At 35.7% G+C, this 18,474-nt stretch overlaps 10 protein-coding genes across 10 annotated transcripts; 5 read left to right on the forward strand and 5 right to left on the reverse strand.

Moving 5' to 3' along the window:
* Nucleotides 1-129: 129 nt before the first annotated feature.
* TUL1 (ubiquitin-protein ligase TUL1) lies at nt 130-2,415 on the forward strand (the record flags this gene model as incomplete). Its single annotated transcript, XM_003955531.1, has 1 exon — nt 130-2,415. The coding sequence occupies one exon, from the start codon at nt 130-132 to the stop codon at nt 2,413-2,415; it is 2,286 nt and encodes a 761-aa protein (XP_003955580.1).
* A 284-nt stretch (nt 2,416-2,699) lies between these two features.
* KAFR0B01470 (haloacid dehalogenase superfamily protein) lies at nt 2,700-3,368 on the forward strand (the record flags this gene model as incomplete). The annotated part of the gene is made up of 1 exon (XM_003955532.1): nt 2,700-3,368. The coding sequence occupies one exon, from the start codon at nt 2,700-2,702 to the stop codon at nt 3,366-3,368; it is 669 nt and encodes a 222-aa protein (XP_003955581.1).
* Nucleotides 3,369-4,117: 749 nt separating this feature from the next.
* On the forward strand, nt 4,118-5,455 carry KRE29 (Smc5-Smc6 complex subunit KRE29; the record flags this gene model as incomplete). Its single annotated transcript, XM_003955533.1, has 1 exon — nt 4,118-5,455. The coding sequence occupies one exon, from the start codon at nt 4,118-4,120 to the stop codon at nt 5,453-5,455; it is 1,338 nt and encodes a 445-aa protein (XP_003955582.1).
* A 1-nt stretch (nt 5,456) lies between these two features.
* On the reverse strand, nt 5,457-6,338 carry KAFR0B01490 (uncharacterized protein; the record flags this gene model as incomplete). Its single annotated transcript, XM_003955534.1, has 1 exon — nt 5,457-6,338. The coding sequence occupies one exon, from the start codon at nt 6,336-6,338 to the stop codon at nt 5,457-5,459; it is 882 nt and encodes a 293-aa protein (XP_003955583.1).
* Nucleotides 6,339-6,705: 367 nt separating this feature from the next.
* Nucleotides 6,706-7,137, reverse strand: KAFR0B01500 (uncharacterized protein; the record flags this gene model as incomplete). The annotated part of the gene is made up of 1 exon (XM_003955535.1): nt 6,706-7,137. One exon carries the CDS (start codon nt 7,135-7,137, stop codon nt 6,706-6,708), a length of 432 nt encoding a protein of 143 aa, XP_003955584.1.
* Nucleotides 7,138-7,399: 262 nt separating this feature from the next.
* TDA1 (protein kinase TDA1) lies at nt 7,400-9,067 on the reverse strand (the record flags this gene model as incomplete). The annotated part of the gene is made up of 1 exon (XM_003955536.1): nt 7,400-9,067. The coding sequence occupies one exon, from the start codon at nt 9,065-9,067 to the stop codon at nt 7,400-7,402; it is 1,668 nt and encodes a 555-aa protein (XP_003955585.1).
* Nucleotides 9,068-9,936: 869 nt separating this feature from the next.
* On the forward strand, nt 9,937-11,427 carry HAS1 (ATP-dependent RNA helicase HAS1; the record flags this gene model as incomplete). The annotated part of the gene is made up of 1 exon (XM_003955537.1): nt 9,937-11,427. One exon carries the CDS (start codon nt 9,937-9,939, stop codon nt 11,425-11,427), a length of 1,491 nt encoding a protein of 496 aa, XP_003955586.1.
* Nucleotides 11,428-11,966: 539 nt separating this feature from the next.
* MES1 (methionine--tRNA ligase MES1) lies at nt 11,967-14,192 on the forward strand (the record flags this gene model as incomplete). Its single annotated transcript, XM_003955538.1, has 1 exon — nt 11,967-14,192. The coding sequence occupies one exon, from the start codon at nt 11,967-11,969 to the stop codon at nt 14,190-14,192; it is 2,226 nt and encodes a 741-aa protein (XP_003955587.1).
* Nucleotides 14,193-14,310: 118 nt separating this feature from the next.
* On the reverse strand, nt 14,311-15,405 carry ABZ2 (aminodeoxychorismate lyase ABZ2; the record flags this gene model as incomplete). Its single annotated transcript, XM_003955539.1, has 1 exon — nt 14,311-15,405. One exon carries the CDS (start codon nt 15,403-15,405, stop codon nt 14,311-14,313), a length of 1,095 nt encoding a protein of 364 aa, XP_003955588.1.
* Nucleotides 15,406-15,558: 153 nt separating this feature from the next.
* HSH155 (U2 snRNP complex subunit HSH155) lies at nt 15,559-18,459 on the reverse strand (the record flags this gene model as incomplete). Its single annotated transcript, XM_003955540.1, has 1 exon — nt 15,559-18,459. The coding sequence occupies one exon, from the start codon at nt 18,457-18,459 to the stop codon at nt 15,559-15,561; it is 2,901 nt and encodes a 966-aa protein (XP_003955589.1).
* Between the last annotated feature and the right edge of the window lie 15 nt (nt 18,460-18,474).

The raw sequence follows: 18,474 nt of genomic DNA on the forward strand, positions 1-18,474 counted from the left end.
ATATTATTAACATCGGAATCTCCAAGCAGCGAACAGGTTATCAGCAAGAAGCAATCATATATTTATAACAGAGAGAGTAAATTGGCTGTGTATAAGTAATACTGTACATTACTGAACCGTACAAATAAGATGGAAATTGATGGTAATACCCTTATATTTATCATCATCATCCTCTTTTTGTTTTTCTCTTCTCCAGGTGGTGATGGTGTATCATCTCAGTATGAATACAATCAACTACAAACGTTAAAGTCAATATACCAAAACGAATTTGACACATTTAAAAACTTAACGAGTACCACAAATTTTAGAAATATAACAGGATTGAAATTAAGTTATGAAGATGTCCAAGGCAATCCTGACCTAAATGCAACCTATCCACTTAAGGGAAAGGTATACGATCATTGGTTTACCAACCAAACTTTTCAATTACTGCCTGATGAAGTGATGAATATGATAAATACTGATATCTGGAACCTTCCTTACAATTCAAAAAATCTATTCCCGCCTAATATTACTAGTACAGTGATGGGCTCTATCAAACTTCATTCCAATAATAAATATGAAAAGATAAACATGCCAGTACCGAGATTTTATGAGCCTCCAAAGGACTTTTCAGATAATACACCACCATGGGGTGAAACGTATGTCACTGAATGGCCTAGCTATGGAGAATTACATAACGTCACTTTCGATAGTGGTGAGCTAAACATTCAAATATCACATATTGATAAAGTTACAAGACAAATAAACTCAAACAAAAAGTATAAATTCAATAAAGAAGATGAGAATTGGAAATTATTAAGCCTTAAAATAGATTTTTTTGACAAAGCTGAAAATGAAAAACATTCAATAAATTCACTAGCAATTTACGATATCAGAAGAGGGAGAATCCTGTCAATGACTCAAAGTGCCAAGTTTCATTCAATATTTGCATTACCTCACTACTTGAATTTTGAAAATAACGATGAAAATAATAACGATACTGAACTAATATTCAACGAATCCAAACAACTACTAATCGATTATTGGAACGCCTCAAACTATATCGATACTTTAACTATGGGGAACTTGGAAGGTGCATATGATAATGCATATTTCAAATGTGAGTTTATGACGTTTCTACAGCTAGAGCCCTGGAATCAGTACACAAAGGAACAATTAAAACTAGTCAATGAAGAGCTAAATTGGCCCTTGGGAAGGCCTGCTAATTTGTCTGTTGTACCTCCAGTCAAAATTACAAAAGGCTTACTGTACTCACCGGATTGTGGTGTTCTACTGAACATGGAAAATGTTAAGGGGCCAAGATATGAGCTGAAACTGAGGACCATTAGAACACACTTGTTAGCAGGAGTAGTGTTAATTGCTACTGAAATTTACCTACTTTTGCGCCAAATGCAGCACACAAATACGCCCTCCAGTGTTAACAAAATTTCATTCTACTGCTTTTCGATGATGAATCTGGTTGATGGGTCCTTAGCCACGCTCTATTTCATTGCATCAAGTGTTATACCAGAACTTTATTTGCCACTGGTTATTAGTGCGTTTGCGTCATTTATACTCGCATCGATTTTTGAAACACGCTATCTGATATCAATATACGCATCCCAAATTAATGAACAATACGTTGGTGTTTTAACTTTATTACGGGGCTCAACTGCTGAAAATGACGAGGAACGTCCAGTAGTGATACCAGATGAAGCATCGATTAGCAGTTCATTGTATGGAAGATTTTTCTTCATGTTGATAATTTTTACCTTTTTAATTCTAAGTTCAACTTCGTGGCCACGTCAAATTAGAATGATATTTGAATACAGCGCCATTTTCATTCTCAATTCCTATTGGATTCCGCAAATCTTTAGAAATGCCGTCAAAGGCATACCTTCCAGACGTAGGAGAAGAAGAGATAGTAACACTGTGATGACAAGGAGGCAAAACAAAACTCCATTACTATGGAAGTTTATCATTGGAACAACGATAATAAGGGCGCTTCCTGTAATTTACGTGTTTACATATTCTTCAAACGTTTTTAGACATCATAAGGATGTGAGATTTGCAGTATTATTATCACTATGGCTCTTGTTCCAAATCACAATGTTATACACACAAGACATTTTAGGCTCAAGGTGGTTTTTACCAAGGCATGCAATACCGGAAGGCTACTCTTACTTCAAAGCTATATCATCCCAGCATTTGATGGAACACGGGCAAACAAGCGAAGTGAATACAGTAGATTGCTCAATTTGTATGTCTGAAATCCCTGTTTATGTAGAAGAGCTTCCAGAAACCCACAAAGTTGATCAACATAGTTATATGGTTACACCATGCAATCACATCTTCCACACCTCTTGTCTGGAGAATTGGATGAGCTATAAGTTACAATGTCCTGTATGTAGAGCACCTTTACCACCACTTTAGTAGCATATACAAGTTTGATATACAATCGTTCTAATACTGCTCTTTAAATATAATTTCTTTGAGTATCGTCGAGGATAAATTTCAGACGCGCGATTTTATATATAAGGCTCCATTATAAAATCTTTAATATTAGATTCGAGGGTTGAACTTACAAAGAAGCAACCACAAGACAAATGTCCTTCCCAGTAGAGTAAGTCAGCTACACATTATAATAATTGTAGAGATTTCTTTCACTAACATGATAAAAAAACCTAAATTAAAGAATTAAAGCATGTCTTTTTGATATGGACGGTCTTCTCATTAATACTGAAGACACATATACCGTTGCTGCCAATGAAATACTGGCTAAATATGGAAAGGGACCTTTAACATGGGATATTAAGCTAAAATTACAGGGTTTACCTGGAAGAGAGGCTGGTGAAAAACTGATTGCAGCATACCAATTACCAATCACTTTTGAAGAATTAGATAAACTTAATGTCGAGGTCCAAAACAAGTTATGGCCTTCAAGCAAGTTTCTTCCAGGTGCCAAAGAATTGATTACTTACTTACATAGAAGAAAAATTCCAATTGCTCTTTGTACTTCTTCTTTTAAGAACAAGTTTATTGCCAAAACAAGTCATTTACCTGAAATGAACAATTTTGATGTTATTGTTACTGGGGATGATCCAAGAATTCCAAAAGGTAGAGGTAAACCGCACCCAGATATCTGGGAATTAGGGTTGAAATTATTAAATGACAAGTTTAATGAAAAAATTTCTCCAGAAGAAACTATTGTATTTGAAGATGGAATTGCTGGAGTTAAAGGTGGAAAAACATTTGGTTCACAAATCGTTTGGGTTCCACATCCAGAGGCATACGAATATTTGGGTGATACTGATGCAATCTTGGATGGCAGAGGTGAACTTTTGAAGTCTCTTGAAGATTTAGAAAAGACTAAATACGGTTTATAAATTGTTCCACTTCTCTTTGCCACTATTACGCCCCATAAATTTCAGTATTATTGACTCGATTAGAATTTTAGAGTAAAATGAAGACAGAAAATATATGTTATATAAGAAACATACCTTTTGGGAGCTTTATCCCCAGTCAAGGTAATGAATGAATGTCACTCTGTGGCTTCAAAATGGAATTACACACCAAGCATGTAGTTGTATAACAAATGGTCGTGATAAGGGCTGAGCACCAACAATAGTATTCCAATAACTCTGAGTAAATGAGGAGAATTTGCTAATTCAAAATACTGAACAATTCCAATTAGTCGAACTGCAATTCAGAACTATACAACCTTTCCGTTACATTACACTCTTTCAGTGAATCTGATAGCCCAAGTAAGCACAAAGACGTAACACAGGCCAAGATACAAGGTCTTTCGTTTAGCAACCTAGCGATTCGAAATACTAAACCGCTCCATTTCGAATACTGGGAAAGTCTATATTCACCAAACTTGTTGCGCAATACGACGCAATACGATGCGTTTTACCTTGTCACACTGTATATAAACCACTCACATATCATATACACGAACTCCTACTGTTGGCTGTATACTTTGCCAGCTAAGCTCTATATCGGATTATTCAAAGTGACGTTTTTCCCGTTGTACTATTTTGATATCGATGCTTTAAAAATATATCTAAGTTTATAGTCGTAAGATAAAGCTGAAAGAGAGGTTCACGAGAAGTTAGGCGACTTTGGAATTTGGATGTCATCGGAAGAGGAGTTCCATACAGCGCAATCAGATGAAGAGATAGCAGATTCACAAGATTCAGATCCAATTACTGGCTCTCCTACGAAAAAAAATCAGATTATAAATTTCGAAGATGACAAGTTTTTAGATTCTTCATCTGATCTTAGTTCGAGTAACGAAACTGATCTCGATTCAGATTTAGAACTAGCCGTTTTAAAACCTAAATCTAAGAAATTCAGGCCAAATGATGCTGATTATAGGTCAAAAAGTGATGTCGACACTAAAAATGAATTTATCACGGTTAAACAATTTGACTTGGGGGGATCATTCGATTCTACTATAAATGAACAACATAGTAAGCTTCAGAGGGCCAGTTCATTACTCAAAATTTCCCCTGGGAGAGGAAAACAGGCAATTCAAACCACTTCAAAGCAAGAAGTCGATACAATTAGGAAGAAGTTGTTTGAATGCGTCAAAAATAAGAATGTAACTGATAATATTGTGGAAATTATTGCTAGTGAACACATATCAGATAGATACAAAGATTGGTTTTTCATTACCGCCAACTGTAATAATGATAATAGTTATTTCCCAACGCATTACTCAAACATCAACGATCTTATGAGGTCGTTTGGAGTAGAGGAAGGGAAATTAGAGGCGAACATGCGATTTCATGATGACGATATAAGCCAGTTTGATTCTTTTGCGTGGATTCTACCCATTGAAGAGATGATAGCTAGATTTGATTCATTTTTGAAGAAAAATTCTCTGAGCCCTGAAAACTTTGCCCACGTTGTTAAAATATTCATCTGCTTTATTCTAGATAGGAATGTGTTTTGTTCCAACGAGTTTCTCCTAAAAAATTGGTGCAATAGGGTTTATTTCAGATTAATATTAAAAAAATTTTTAGATAATGATAATAATGCATTCATTAAAATTTACAACTCTCTATTTGACCTACAAAAGAAACGATACTTCCTACTTTATAGATTGACAAGATTATTACCACATTTGAAGAACTTTTTTGTTTACTCAATGTTCAAACATGATGTGAATGAGATAATTAATGAATTTAACAATTTGTTTGACTCCAAACGATACACAAAGAACTTCTATTATTTTTTGCTATTTGTATATGGGTCAGATCGTTTACCTTACGGGGTTACCAGAGCCACGACATATTTCAAAGACTGCATTTCTGACATGAGCAATAATTCAGCCGGTGAAGTTGAATTATCTTTGCTGAATGGATTATTAAACATGTTTATTAAATTCAATACAGGGGAAACCAAAAATGGAAATGCAGGTAGAAACTGTGAAGCAAACGCAGATATGAGTTATGATTTTATCTAACCTAGCATGCATCTGATGCAAAAAGCGGCAATTCCAATATATCATTGATTGGAATGATTTTGCCATATTTGGATGACCGTTCCAGTTTTTTAGTGTCATCTTCATTTCTACTATGGTCAAATTTGTCTTTTTCCGCAATGTGGAAACACACCTTCATTCCTATGTAACTGGCAGCCTCAATATTGTTAATATTATCATCAATAAATAGTGCATTGTTCCAGTCGGCTAGTCCACTCTCCAGCCTTAGCTTGTCAAAAAAAGCTGGACTAGGTTTGCACATGAAATCGTTAGCGAAGTAATCGCAATAAGTGATTCCATCAAAAAGATCGGCAATCCCCAAAATTTTAATACATCTTAATGCATGGTTTTTATAAGAGTTTGTAAAAATCCAAAATTTATCTATCTTGGTAGTTTGTTTCAAATCAATCAACATTTTCCTCAATTTCAAATCTGGCCCCTCTATAAAATGCTGCAATGGTAATGCGTCGTCGCACATTTCATTGAACTGCTTTATATTGATATTAAAATTTTTGATGAGCCCAGACAGTACCATTCCATATTTCTCGTTATATACATGTACTAATTCTATAGCTTGTTTGTAACTTAAATCCAGTTCAACTATCAAATAGTTATAGATCAATTGTAACATAGCCTTTTCAATTCCGGTAGATTTACTGTATAACGTATTATCCACGTCGAAGTACATTATTTTACAGTTCGGATTAGGCTTTGGGTAGAAACTGCAGTCAAGCTGGAACTCATTTTTCACTCTAGTGCCTTTATAATCCAGTGATTCTAAGTGTTGCTTATTACGCTTCAATTGTAACCTAATTTGCCTTCTGTATTCAGTTTTTGACTCGTATGTATCATTAAGAATTGTCATAATGAAGGACAATTGACATGCAATGATATGGCAGTCTTCCAAACGAGAGAGAAAAGAAAATGAATTAGTATCTTATATAATGTTTACAGTTTACAAGAATCCTTCGAATAATGTACTTCTGTAAAAAGTTATTCATGTTTTTTCGAGAAAGTTCTTATTAATTACGTTATCAAAATTAATAATAGCGCAGAGTATATCGCTGTTTCTCCTGAAATGTAAATCCATCGAGATGTATCGAAAATGCGTACAAATGAGTATTACAAGGCGATCGATCAAATGATACTATCAAGGAAGTCTTGGTCATCCATCAAATCATCGGGCACCATTGATTCAGTTGGAATAGTCGGATTTGAATTTGGTTGCCGGCTTATAGCGGTATTTGATTTATTCGGATCGGTCCTTGTCTTTTCATCGGAAACTTTGTTATCATCCTTGTTTTTCTAGTATCAACTCCTAATAATTCATTTAAGTCATTAATATCCATTGTCTTCAAAAACTTTGTGTTAATAGGTTCCTTAGGACTTTTGGGCCCGTCATTAGAAAAGGGCAATTTTGCCTTTAATTTGTTATTAATCGCATGAATATCTAAATCATCAGTTTGCTCGACTTCAATTTCTTCATATCGATCCACATTTGAACCCAACTTGATTGTCTTTTGTTCTTCCTTTTCCTTCAAACTTGCCTTTATCTCCGCAGTTTTCTTTATATTTACATATTTTCTATCACTCTTTGTTAGATGTTTGTTCTTCAACTTCTGCTTATCTTGAAACTTCCTCCTATTCTCATCTTTGAAATCCATACCTATGCTAAAAACGAGTCTACTGAAGTGGCGAATACGAATGTATATACCTCATCGAGCTTTACCAATGTAATCTACCACTAGTGGCTTTTTTTTGAATAGATTGCTTTAGTTCAATTAGCGTGTCACCCGGAATCTTGGATTTTTGTTGTAAAAGTGTATGGATTAGTATAGTAGTTGTTGTCACTCAAGCAACTAGTTTGTAATGAATAATTGTACCGTTAATTATACAAGAATATATATTTATCTAAATGGAAAGAATCTATTCGTCGTCACCAAAGAAGAAATCAAATTTAGGTCTCTCTGTGTCTCTGACACGATGATGGTTATTGTCGTTATCATTATTTGCACTGCTAACAAGATTGAATTTAATGTTTGTCAACGAGCTACTTCTCGATAAGTTTTTATATGAACTGTTCCTGGAGAGAGAAGATCTTGGAGTTGTTGAGAAATTGGAAAGCGATTCTGGTGTGTCACAGAATCCACCATTCATTAAGAAATTTGAAGGTGGTTGCGGGTCCAGGAAGAAAGTTGAATTGGATGCTGCACTGCTTGGTGGTTGTGATTTTGTGACTCTATTGTGATTTGGTAAATTCGTCGTTGATAAAGTTTTCCTTAAGGTTTCTCTAATCTTATTTATGCTCTTATCACGAGTAGATAGCATCAGTGGGATATCCACCTTACTGTTATTTAATGGAGTGGTTTGTGTAGATGAATCATTTGTATTAAAGAAAGTTCCTAGCTGAGATGCTGAGTTATTTGAAAGGGTAATGAGAGAATCCTTTCTTATTGGTGGTGGTGGCCTCTTGAGGACGTGTAAGGATGAAAAAGATTTATGTTTTTTCAACATTGGCTTAAATGGAGTGAAATCAGTTGTTGAGATATCATTAGTAAAATATTTCTTTACGAATGGATGTGATTTTAACTGTTTTGCAGTGCGTCTTTTGAATGGATCTACAATGAAACAACACTGTAAGAAACTCCAAAACTCTTGATACTTTGAATCATTCAATACGTCTTCATCAATGTAATAGTCACATTTTTTAATACAATCTATCGTTTCATCGTCAGTTTCACAATCAAAGGGTGTATAGCCGAGGGCCATGAAATATGTTAATACACCAAGTGCCCAAATATCGACGGGAAAACCATATGGTGTAATTTTATCTATTTGATCTTGAGAAAATGTACCAATACCTTTACATGCTACAATTTCCGGGGAAATATATGATACAGTACCAACGTATTCCTTTAATGAATTTTTGGAAGCGTTTAAATTGGTAGCTAAACCGAAATCTCCTATAATCAAATCATGTGCTGATACATCGTAATCCGAATCCAAAGATTTTGGTTTTTCAATATCTTTATTCAGTCTGAAAAGTATATTTTCAGCCTTAATATCTCTATGGACAACGTTTTCATCATGTAAAAACTCTAAAGCACTTAACAGACAGGCGGCATAGGGCATGACTTGTTTATTTAAATCGAGATGTTGAGTATCTATTATCATTTCGTAGAGATCCTTTTGTTGACAAAGTTGAGTAATTAATACAATAGATTTTTTAGTCTCAAAGAAATCGAATAGTTGCAAAATATGATGGTGACCTTGAAAGACATCGGTACTATCTATTGATAAAGTAGCATTTTCTTCAATAGATCTAATCTTATCAGAAAGTGTTTTCAAAAGATCGAATTCTCTTTGAATTAATTGAATTTTATTCTTGACTAAATGTTTGTGAACCAATTTCATTGCGTACAGTTCCTTTGTATGCACATTCATACATTCTTTAACCACACTGAAATTACCATCACCTAGTTGTGAAGTTCTTGCAACATATTTACATTTCAAAGTAATTTCATTACGAGATAAACTTGGCCACTCTTTTGGAGTCGTTGTAGTATCCGGCGTACTATTTAGTATTACAGACATAGTCAAAGCGATGGATGATTCTATATAGCGAAATATTAGCTTTCTAGTTGGAATGATAATGGAATAATGATTATATATATATATATATATATATATATATTTCAATATAGTGAGTATATAATATTTTTCCGATTAATAGAATGATAAAAGCATAGGAATCTCTGAGCAGAGCGGTGGTAGTGGTAAGAGCACCACTATATGATAATTTAACAGGAAATTTCCGGCATTTCTTTTGTGTGGGAAAAATGGTGATCGAGGGATTTTGCCCGGTTGGTGGTGCCTGGGAAATGGTGGTGGAGGGACGGCCAGTGAGGGCTGCTGCCTGCTGCTCAGAAAACGAGGGAGAAGCCGGACGGCTTGACGGGCAAAAAGAAACGTCGGCTGAGAAAACGACGGAGGTGGGAATTTGGAAGTGGTGCCGGTGGAGGGTTGGGCCAAGAAAAGACAGGAACGAAGATGAACAAGGAGTGGGGTTACCCGAGCCAGGGGTATAGTGGGGTCGCATGGATGAGGTGGTGGACTACGGGGGAGGAGCCTGCGTCTCCCCCGTAGTGGCCAACGTCTCATTTTGCAGGGGCACTGAGGGGGAGGGTCAGTTGGACAAACTATGCTTGAGAGAAAGTTGGTATGGGTATTATACTTCTGTCACGTGCGCATTTCATCCACGTGATTAGTACCCGGCCTTGTTTTTTTGAAAAATCAAATTTTTTTCTTTTTCCTTCACACTGAAAATTTATTGGCGAGAAAACTGAAATTTTTTTTTTTATGGTAAGTGATGAGATGAGCTCATTATACTGTGTAACCAATTCATTTATATCAACCTCAAACTTGTTCGAGAAGCATATTTCATCATTACTAGAAACCATACAATGGCTGAACCAAATAAACGTCCCAGACAGGAGGAAGGGGCTGATGAGTCCACTATTCAAAAACAAATAGTCACTGATTCTACCGAAAGTGACGTCGTAGAAACTTTCAAAGAATTGAATTTATCTCAACCAACTTTAAAAGCTATTGACAAAATGGGATTCACAAAGATGACTCCAGTTCAGGCAAGAACTATACCTCCTTTAATGGCGGGTAGAGACGTTCTAGGTGCTGCCAAAACTGGGTCTGGTAAGACTTTGGCTTTCTTATTACCTGCTATTGAAATGTTACATTCTCTGAAATTCAAACCTAGAAATGGTACAGGTGTGATCGTTATTACTCCAACTAGAGAACTAGCGTTACAAATTTTCGGTGTTGTTAGAGAATTAATGGAGTTCCATTCTCAGACTTTTGGTATTGTTATCGGTGGTGCTAATAGAAGACAAGAAGCTGAAAAATTAATGAAAGGTGTTAATATCTTAATTGCTACTCCAGGTAGATTGTTAGATCATTTACAAAACACTAAAGGTTTTGTTTTCAAAAATTTAAAGGCTTTAGTCATTGACGAAGCTGATAGAATTTTAGAAATTGGTTTTGAAGATGAAATGAGACAAATTATCAAGATTTTACCAAATGAAGACAGACAATCAATGTTATTTTCCGCTACACAAACTACAAAGGTTGAAGATTTAGCAAGAATCTCGCTAAGAAAAGGTCCACTTTTCATCAATGTTGTTTCAGAAAAGGACTCTTCCACTGCAGATGGGTTAGAACAAGGTTATGTCGTGTGCGAAAGTGATAAGAGGTTCTTACTATTATTCTCATTTTTAAAGAGAAATCAAAAGAAGAAAATTATCGTATTCTTATCATCATGTAATTCTGTCAAATATCATGCGGAATTATTAAACTATATTGATTTACCTGTTCTTGAGTTACATGGTAAGCAAAAGCAACAAAAGAGAACAAACACTTTCTTCGAATTTTGTAATGCAGAAAGAGGTATACTGGTTTGTACAGATGTTGCTGCCAGAGGTTTAGATATTCCAGCAGTCGACTGGATCATCCAATTCGATCCACCTGATGATCCAAGAGATTATATTCATAGAGTCGGTAGAACTGCCAGAGGTACTAAGGGTAAGGGTAAATCTTTGATGTTTTTAGCTCCAAGTGAATTGGGTTTCTTAAGATATTTGAAAGCAGCTAAAGTTCCATTAAACGAATACGAATTCCCTACCAACAAAATCGCTAACGTTCAGTCACAACTTGAAAAATTAATCAAATCAAACTACTATCTACATCAAATCGCCAAAGATGGTTACAGATCATATTTACAAGCGTATGCTTCCCATTCTCTCAAAACCGTGTACCAAATTGATAAATTAGACTTGGTTAAAGTTGCTAGATCATTTGGCTTTCCAATTCCACCAAAAGTTAACATCACAATCGGTGCGAGTGGTAAAACGCCTTCTTCTAAGAAACGTAAGACAAGGTAAATCGAGAGTACCGGATATACTCTTCTGTGGATAGAATCTTTAAAATAAAATGTACAATAAAAATTATAATATATACTAATATAATATATATTAACGATCATCACTAATATAGTATGCTACAAGTCACATACATTTTGACAGCTTTTTTTTCAAAAATTGCTTGGAAAAAACCCATTGACCGGGTCCCACACACCCATGCCCGTTTTCTCGAGTAGTCCCAGGATTTCTCATATCATTGAAACTGGAAACACTTTGATAGTTTTTGATCTGGAAACATTTTGGAAACAAAATAACCGTATCACTGCATACGTAGTGTCCAGGCACAGAAAACTGTGTGGAAAAGCAAAAAAAAAAAAACAGAAAAAGAAATTGTGCTTATGACATCTCTAAGCGAAACTTGGCTTTCGAGAAAGCAGTCGTCGATCTTGAAATAGTCATTTCTATTGACTTTCATTATAAAAGATATGATATTTGCTGTCTTGCTATTAGTTTCTGCTCTGATACAACCAAATAATCAATAATAAATTATAATATTTTGCATGTCTGCTCTACTGTCTTTTGATAAAGTAAAGACCCACTCTCATGAGCTTACTTTAGCTAACAATCTGAAGATTGCTCTCGCTATTCAATTTGCCACTAAGGACTTTAAATTCAAGATCAACGAAGATGAATCAACACCAAAACTCTCTATTGGTGATTCTTTCAATTTGATTGATACTAACTCTATCTTGAGATACGCTATGAATGATTTTGAAGGTCAAGATTCTGAACAATACCAATTCGCTTTATGCACCTTACAACCTCAATTATACAAGTCTACGGACTCTGCTGAAGCTGTCACCAAGGCTGCCACCTTTTTACAAGATTTATCGACTCCTTCGGCTTCACAATTGATTATCTTAGCTAATTCTTACGCTTTGAAATCAGAAATTATCAAACCTTTATTAACTGAAAAAATCTTTAAGGCCGTCACTGAAGCTTTAAAACTTACTCCACGTTCTTCATCCTCCTTCAAACATACCGGGCGCGTCAACGTTCAGTCCGGTCTAGAAGTTAACCCAAATCCATCTGAAATCGTACCAAAGGCTGGTGAAAGAAATGTTCTAATTACATCCGCTTTACCGTATGTTAATAACGTCCCTCATTTAGGTAATATCGTCGGTAGTGTCTTATCCGCAGATATTTTTGCTCGTTATTGTAAGTCTCGTAACTATAACACTTTGTTCATCTGTGGTACAGATGAATACGGTACCGCTACAGAAACTAAAGCTTTAGAAGAGAAAGTCACTCCTCGTGAATTATGCGATAAGTACCACAAGATTCACGCTGACGTCTACGAATGGTTTCAAATTGGTTTTGATTACTTTGGTAGAACAACTACAGAAAAACAAACCGAGATTGCCCAAAATATTTTCAACAAATTGAATGAAAACGGTTATTTAGAAGAACAATCTATGAAACAATTATACTGTCCTGTCCATAACTCTTATTTGGCTGATAGGTACGTCGAAGGTGAATGTCCAAAATGTCATTACGAAGATGCCAGGGGTGATCAATGTGATAAATGTGGTAACTTGTTAGATCCATTCGAATTGATTAATCCACGTTGTAAACTAGATAATGCTACTCCAGTTCCAAAATTCTCCGACCACATTTTCTTATCCTTAGATAAATTAGAACCACAAATTAATGAATGGTACAAGAAAGCATCCGAAGAAGGTGGATGGTCCAAGAATTCCAAGACTATCACCCAATCTTGGTTGAAAGACGGTTTAAAACCACGTTGTATCACAAGAGATTTAGTTTGGGGTACTCCAGTTCCATTAGAAAAGTACAAGGACAAAGTTCTTTATGTTTGGTTCGATGCTACCATTGGCTACGTTTCTATAACGGCTAACTACACTGATAAATGGGCTGAATGGTGGAAGGACCCAGAAAATGTTAAATTATACCAATTCATGGGTAAGGATAATGTCCCATTCCATACCGTTGTCTTCCCAGGTACTGAATTAGGTACTAAAGATAAGTGGACCATGTTACATCATTTAAATACTACCGAATATTTACAATATGAAGGTGGTAAATTCTCCAAGAGTAGAGGTGTTGGTGTCTTTGGTAACAACGCTCAAGAATCGGGTGTTTCTTCAAGTGTCTGGAGATATTATTTAGCTTCTGTCAGACCAGAATCTAGTGATGCACATTTCTCATGGGATGATTTTGTTGCTAGAAACAACAGCGAATTATTAGCCAATTTAGGTAACTTCGTTAACAGATTAGTTAAATTCGTTAATTCGAAATACAACAGTGTTGTTCCAAAATATGATCCAAAAAATATCTCAAATTATGATGAATTAAAGAAGGATATCGAAACCATCTTATCAAACTATGTTAACGAAATGGAACAAGGTCACGAAAGACGTGGTTTAGAAATTGCTATGTCCCTAAGTGCTCGTGGTAACCAATTCCTACAAGAAAACAAATTAGATAACAACCTGTTCTCTAACAGCCCAGAAAAATCTGATGCTGTTGTGGGTGTCGGTTTGAATATTATTTATGCTGTCGCCTCTGTAATTGGACCATACATTCCAGAAACTGCAGAAAAGATTTACAAGATTTTGAATGCTCCAGCTCTAAGAATTGACAACGAATTTCACTTAGCCATCCTTGGTGGACATAATATCAACAAGGCTGAATACTTATTCCATCGTATTGATGAAAAACAAATTGACGTATGGAGAGCTAAATACGGTGGTAAACAAGTTTGATCATGTATTTAATTTTCAAGTATTTAGTACTTTCTCTGTGAATTATACACTTTTATATACAATTATTTGCTGTGCAAAGTAATATTGGACAGAACGAGAAATTTATTCTAGTTTAGACTTATTCTCTTATTATACCCTTGACGCACCCCATCACACCGTTGAATAATAGCACGGTGTCCCCCTTCTTGATATCATTGGTCATTACATGTCCTTCTGAGATAAGACCTTTTTTCAAGAGATAGTATCTCATGGTACCGCACAAGCAACCTGAGGAAAGATATGGCGTTATATATCTTGGGGTGCCATCTTCGCTCTTGTTCTTTGATAGAACTGCAATATTCGTAATACTCCCTTCCATAATTTCGCCTTTTTCATTGTAAAGTAGCACTTCGCATTTGGATGTGTCATCTGCACCATTTCTATAATTTTTGGCCATTTTAAATAATCGGTTTCTAGCTTCATCGTAAGGCTTTCGGGCAGTTGTCTTAAATGTTGAGAATGGAAACCTTCCTGCTGTGGGTAAACCATCAAGAAACAGATCCCAGCACGCCTCCTTCCATTCTAGAAAACCACTTAATATACTGTTGATAAAATATTTTGTAGGATTAATAATCGTATCTTGAAAGAAAGGTAATGGATGAAGCTCTGCTTTTACTTTGTGCTCAAGTGTAACTAGTAGCCTCACCTTGTGGACTTGACTACTATTCAATATCTTCAATAATCTATCATGGTAGGAAAGAGAAGTGTCATATTGCTCCATGAGAGCATCTATAAGAATTTGCATCACTTCGCCAAAACTCAGCCTAAAGTTTCCCTCGAAGACACCCAAAGCAGCATTTATCCTATTTAGATGTTGCCTTAGAAACAGAAACCTTTTGGATATGATTTCTGTCAAAGATTTATCATTCGCGACTGTTGAAATCAGCTTGGGGCTGTTCAAAAAACCAGCATTTAGAAGCAATAATAACTCAGTCCCATGCCCCTCATGACCTTCTGTAAAATTCTTCAAATCGTTAACTTCAATGGAAGCATTCCCAAAAAAATTATAACCAGATTCATTTTGCTCCAATTGTAACATGTTGTCAACTTCTGAATAGGTTAAGGCTTTAAGATTTTCTGATCCAGCAACTAACAGGGAAAAATTCGAATCATACCTTAATGTATCCAATATTTCAAACTCCTCACATGAACCTTGATTTTTGATAGCAGACATATGAACTTCAATTGATTAATGCTTACTCATCTCAGCCCTTCTGACTATCCCGTAACTGAGATAATTAGAATTTTTTGATTATGCCTCTCACTCAAAAATTCCATTTTATATTGTTGAAATTGCAAAACTCTGAAAAGTCATATATATGTCGTTCTATATAATTATATCTAGTTCCGCTATTCTTGTTGATTCATCATTTGTAATAGGATAGTAAGGTACTAACGAGTCCATATGTTGTACATATGCAGTGTTGTACACCCTCCAGAATGCCTTGCGAACATTTTTGGCAGGATGGAAAAGCCCAGCCCAGATATAATTCATAAATATACCAGGACCAAGGGTATGGCTTAAAGCTTCCAAGCCATCAAGGATTCTTGCAATAACATGAGGCGAAGTTTCAAAAATATTTGGGACCAGGAGATTGAGCAAATGTATGAATGCATCCTCATTGCCTGAATTTGCACAATGTAATGCTATATGTTTTATTACCGTTGCAGCAGTCTGACGGTGAACTAAATCTCTGTCTATAAGTGCATCTTCCAGTAAGGGTACTGTTAGGTATATGTAATCCTGCGCAAGATCACCAATATATTCAAATATGAAGGTCATTGCTTTTAATACACCGTTCTGAACATTGGTCTCAGGTGTTTTGTATTCATTCATTAAAGCGGGTAGGACTGTGTAAGGACCACATGTTTTGGCAACAATACCGATAGCAACTGCGGTACATACACGAAGTTGACGTTCTTGAACCTTTAAGTTATTTAGCAAGACAACTAACACATCTTGAGGGCCCAATGCTTTGGCTATATAACCAAAAGTTGCATTTGCTGACTTCCGAATTTTTTTATTTGTACTTTTCAGCATTTCTAGTAATTGAAAACAAATCCTCATCCATTCTTTTGGTGGAGCATAACTTGGACCCTTTCTTGCAATAAAACCTACCACATTTATAATATTAAATTGCACCTTATTGTGCCTATTACGCAAAATAGGAGTAAGTGACGGTAATATTTGATTTACTGGGGGCTCTAGTTTATCCAAATCCATCACTCTTACTATAGTACCAATTACGAGAATGATTGACCCCAATACCTCGGGATATACTTCTCCTAGTGATTCATATAAAATAATGCTGAGCTTATTGAGCATTTCAACTTCGCCACAGTTTTTTATTACGGGTACCATGATATTACATAGATCAGCAGCATGCTGACGGACCATTTGATCTTTATGCTTGAGGTTAAATAAAATAGTACTAATTATCGGACTGAGAAAAGGCTTCATTCTTTTGTCTAATGACGTTGCAACAGTACCGAAACCTCTAAATATGATGGAATCATCAGATGTTTGTCCCTGAAATGCTACCAAAAGCGCGTCTAACAGACGGGTTTCCAATCTTTCATCTAAATCAGCGGTTCCTAATCGTTTGACCACCCTATTAACTGCATGAACAGCCATAGTTCTGAATGGCTCAACCTCGTCTCTTAAGGGTTTCAATAAATTCTCAATAACATAAGCACAGCCAATTTTTTCGGAGAGCACCACTGTGGTGTATACAACTATTTTATTTAGTTGAAGATCTAATGATACACGTCTTGTCCAGAAGTTTTGGAAAAATGAAGGCACTACTTCCTTCCGTAAATACTGAGAAGTGATACTATCTGTTTGACTGCATTTTTGTAGTACTACAAGGACTGCTTTCCTCATTTCATCATCTGGAGAGTTGAAGTGCCTTTGTATTACTTTCATGATTTCATCAGTATAGTAACTAGCGTATTCTGAGTCCATTAGTGGTATAATAGACCCAAGACATTTCAAAAATGCCGCTAGAACTTTACCCCTATGTGTATGAAGTCCCTTCCATAACGGTTTCAAAGCGAAATCAAAAGCTTCCAAACCATATGGATAAGAATTTTGTGCTAAACTAGCCAAAGTATTTGCGGTAAGAATACGAATAGGAATATGTTCATCTGTTAATCCATCAAAAATGCATTGTATTAAACCATTTAAGTAGGGTAATACTCCGGAACCAAGGAGGACAGAAAGTTGCAGTACAATTTTTACGCTAGTATGGCGAGCCTTCCATGATTTTCTCGAATGACATGCTGCATTTATGAATGGAAGTAATTTTGAGACGCCCAGAGATTGCCCAATAATTGCCAGAGTTCTAGAAGATATGTTCCTAATATATTCGTCATCATTATCGATATCAGTTCTCATTGCTGTCAACATAGTTGATAAACCAACTACAGATGACAAATTGTTTATTATTTCTTTCCCTACTGTACGCAATATTGGATCTTCATCTATTAAGAGAGGAGAAACCACAACTAGAATATCGCGGGTATAAGGCTTGACAAGAGCATCCAATTTATAAAGAACACGGTCTATAATTTTAATCAATAAATGTCTTTCTTGGTCTTCCAATTCTTTATCTAGTAGTATTGGCAATATAGAGTCAAATATGAGTTTCGGACCAAAATTTTGACATTTGTCTGTCAACTGCCTTGTTGCTTGTTTCCGTATGGATGAAGTACCATTCTTTATTCTTAAAATTAATGATAATAGATGTCTTTCCCTCTTCTCGTCGTCGCTCAAAGATTCGAATGGTTTTTTATTTATTAGTGCAGCAAAATGTAGTTTATCAGAGGCCTTGAAAAATCTTAAACTATGCGCCTCTGGAACGTCGAGAACCAAAGACTGGTCTATCTCATCTTTCAAAGCCTTTGATTCCTCAGGTATGACGTAGCTTTGAACATCCCATCTAGATTTACGCTTTTTGGAAACATGGTCTATCTCATGCTCATCATATTTGTCGTTTACCACAACCAGTCTACCTTCCTCTTTTGTTGGTTCACTAGCATTACTATCTAGCCTTCTTTTATGATATTCGTCTTCTTTATTATACGCGGATTTATTCTTTATTCGTTCCTGTAAAATATCTGTGTGTTGCTCATCTCTCTCTTTATTCTGCATCTCTTCCCTTAGATATTGCGGAATACCATATGTCCCACCGATCTGATGTTTTTGAGTACCACTAGCTTCTGTCATCTGCTGTAAAGTTGA

This window comes from Kazachstania africana, chromosome 2, assembly GCF_000304475.1.
Source record: "Kazachstania africana CBS 2517 chromosome 2, complete genome".
Classification (NCBI taxonomy): domain Eukaryota; kingdom Fungi; phylum Ascomycota; class Saccharomycetes; order Saccharomycetales; family Saccharomycetaceae; genus Kazachstania; species Kazachstania africana.